General features: G+C 32.1%; 1 protein-coding gene across 1 annotated transcript; it reads right to left on the bottom strand.

Moving 5' to 3' along the window:
* Positions 1-775: 775 nt before the first annotated feature.
* LOC111878405 (F-box protein CPR1) lies at positions 776-2,188 on the bottom strand. Its single transcript, XM_023874910.3, has one exon. The coding sequence runs from the start codon at positions 2,109-2,111 to the stop codon at positions 981-983; it is 1,131 nt and encodes a 376-aa protein (XP_023730678.1). The 5' UTR covers positions 2,112-2,188; the 3' UTR covers positions 776-980.
* Positions 2,189-2,747: the final 559 nt, after the last annotated feature.

Here is a 2,747-nt window from a genome sequence, read left to right as displayed (position 1 = left end):
TTACAAAGGTGCTTAAAATTACCACAACACAAGCAACAAGCCACCTCGGCATAGTACTACAAAGAGTAGTGACCAAGTAAACCATATGGACCACAAGAAGTAGTTACTCAATAAATTTAAAGCATACATTTTCATGTATGTATCTCAGGCGAAAAGAACGAGAATGGACCACAAGAGTTATTATTTTAACATAAATTTTGGATGTATTATAATATGTTAAAATAAATTCTTTTATGCATTGCCGCTTATGTAACTTTGTTAAATCATAATGAAATAAAAGGATTTATTGGATTTATTCTAGTGAAATAAAGAATACTAAGGATAAATGACGATACCCGTGGGATTGAGGCGTCACAATTTGCATTCTAAATTCAAAGTTTGTTTAATTTAGAGCTGTAAATTAATTAAAAAAACATGTTTTACTTAGATTAACACGATCAACCATGTTTCAACTGCTACAACTAATTTGATATGTGCCAATATGTTCTTATCTGTTTCGTAAATCATCAATTAGTGGCGTATGTTAATTTGGCAACTTTATCTTAAGAAAAAAAAATCAACTTTGTTGACAAAATTTCTGGAGCAAGAAAGAGGATAAGAGGCATAACTTCATTTGCACGCAATGTACTTTTCCTTTCTTAATGTGATCCTTGTAGTGTCTTTATCTAAGAAAATTATGAATTTTCTTAAAAAGATTTGTCATTAAAATTACATAGGTTATATTGTAAATTTTACCTTAAAGTTCCGGTCAAGAATAAAGTTAATTGCCACAACACATTTCAAGTAAATCATATTATTTCCAAATTGTAAATTACATATAACAATAAGTATCAATTTTTGACTATATACATCGTATTTATCAATACTAAACATATAAAAAACCTTACATGACTATTTTTTTTTCTATGATAACTAACATGACTGCACAGGGTTAAAGAAGTAAATTAGCAAACTTACCTGTGTCCTCGAATAACATCACATCAATGATCAAATAACAGAAGACTTTCCATATAATTAATATCGACTGCAGATCGACTAAAAGAGATTCCAAGATCATGAACTTGAGTTTCCAGGCTTTCAAGATCAAAAGAAACAAGCTTTTTCTCCAAATTAGCATAAAGAAATTTCCCACTTTTTGTAAATCCTATAGTCCACCACACACCTCTGTTACACTGAATTGTGTATGCTTTTGTCCAACTTTTGCTATATTCATCCATCTTCCATAACACCAAGATGTCATTTTGTCCACCAAAGAACTTTGAGTAGATAGCAAATAAAGAACCAGATGATCCCCTCACTGACAAAAGAGAAAATGGAAAATCAACAGAAGGCTGTTCAATCTCTTTGAATTTCTCATTGTCAAGATCAAATGACATGATGTAATTCTCCATTGGATCATCGCGAATGCTCTTGAAACCCATCCAGTAAAAGAAACCCTTGTGAAATGTCACTACACTTTGAGTAACAATGGGTGGAACTTCAGTGCGAATTATCCTCCATGAATCTGTTTTCAAACTGTAAACTTCAACCAAAGGTGCGGCATCCACAGAGGTGAAATTACGGCACTCTGGAAAGTAAATCAGTCTGATAACTTTGTAGTCGTTTGTCGATTCATGAAACCCGAATCCCAAACGAGAAACCATCCACCTTTCGTCGGTGAACTCATCGGAAAATTGTGATGGCGGAAGCTTTTTATGGCTTCTGATTGATGGATTCCAGATATACACATCGTTCCCCAAATTATACTCCAATCCAGGTGCTAAACATAGCAATCCGTTACATGAACCGATGAAGTTTAACGATGACTTTCGATTAGGTCCAACAGCGAAAGGGGTTTCAACAGCGTAGAGCGATTTAAAACTTCTATCGCAAACTATATGGCAGAAATTAGTGCATCCCAATAGAACATATCCATTATCGCGACACTCTGGACGATAACTGCCATTTGAATTGAAATGTAAAGCGACGAAATTAGGGTTTCTGATTAGAGCGTACCATGATTTACAAACAGAGGTGCATCGAATTAGTGTTTTGACTGGTAATCTCAAGAATATGTCGATTACGAGCTCCGGTGGTATGAAATAGCTTGAATCATTCATTTGCTCTGGCATGACGATTGATTTTGATTTCTATTAATTGAAATCTTGAAACTAGAAGAAGACACAACACCGTTGAACACTTTACAGACTCGAAGCATTCGGTTCTTTTATTCTTGACTTGAAAATTTGCATAACTAGTCCCTGTCGTTTGATATTTTTGTAGTTTTGATGGAATGTTATAAATATTTTATTTGTTGGTCTATGTCACATACTTTGCCAAAGATGACTATAACATAAGTACTATTTTTAGTATTTTATCAAGTGTTTTATTTGGAAAAAAAACCTATGCATTTTAATTACAATAAGCAAATGCATCATTTTTTAATAAAAAAAATATGACTTTACCAATTTATTATTTGACGATAATTACAAAATATTTATAAGATTTAAGATTGATTATGGTGTAGAAGTTTTTTCCAATTTATTTTGTTAGGACATAGGAGATTGATTACTGGTTATATTTTATTCGTAGGAGTGAATGTCTGTGTGAAACACTTTACATATAACGTAACATAACAAAATGATAAAATAAATGTTCCAGTCTAGTTTCAAAACAATTCTAATAACATATTATGCTCATTCCTTTAAGACTTCCATCTATGGATTGTATGAATTTAATAAAAAAAATCTTTTTGGTCTTTAAGTTTG

The sequence above is a fragment of the Lactuca sativa genome, chromosome 7, assembly GCF_002870075.4.
Source record: "Lactuca sativa cultivar Salinas chromosome 7, Lsat_Salinas_v11, whole genome shotgun sequence".
In the NCBI taxonomy this organism is placed as follows: Eukaryota; Viridiplantae; Streptophyta; class Magnoliopsida; order Asterales; family Asteraceae; genus Lactuca; species Lactuca sativa.
This window is presented reverse-complemented; position numbering and strand designations above follow the sequence as displayed.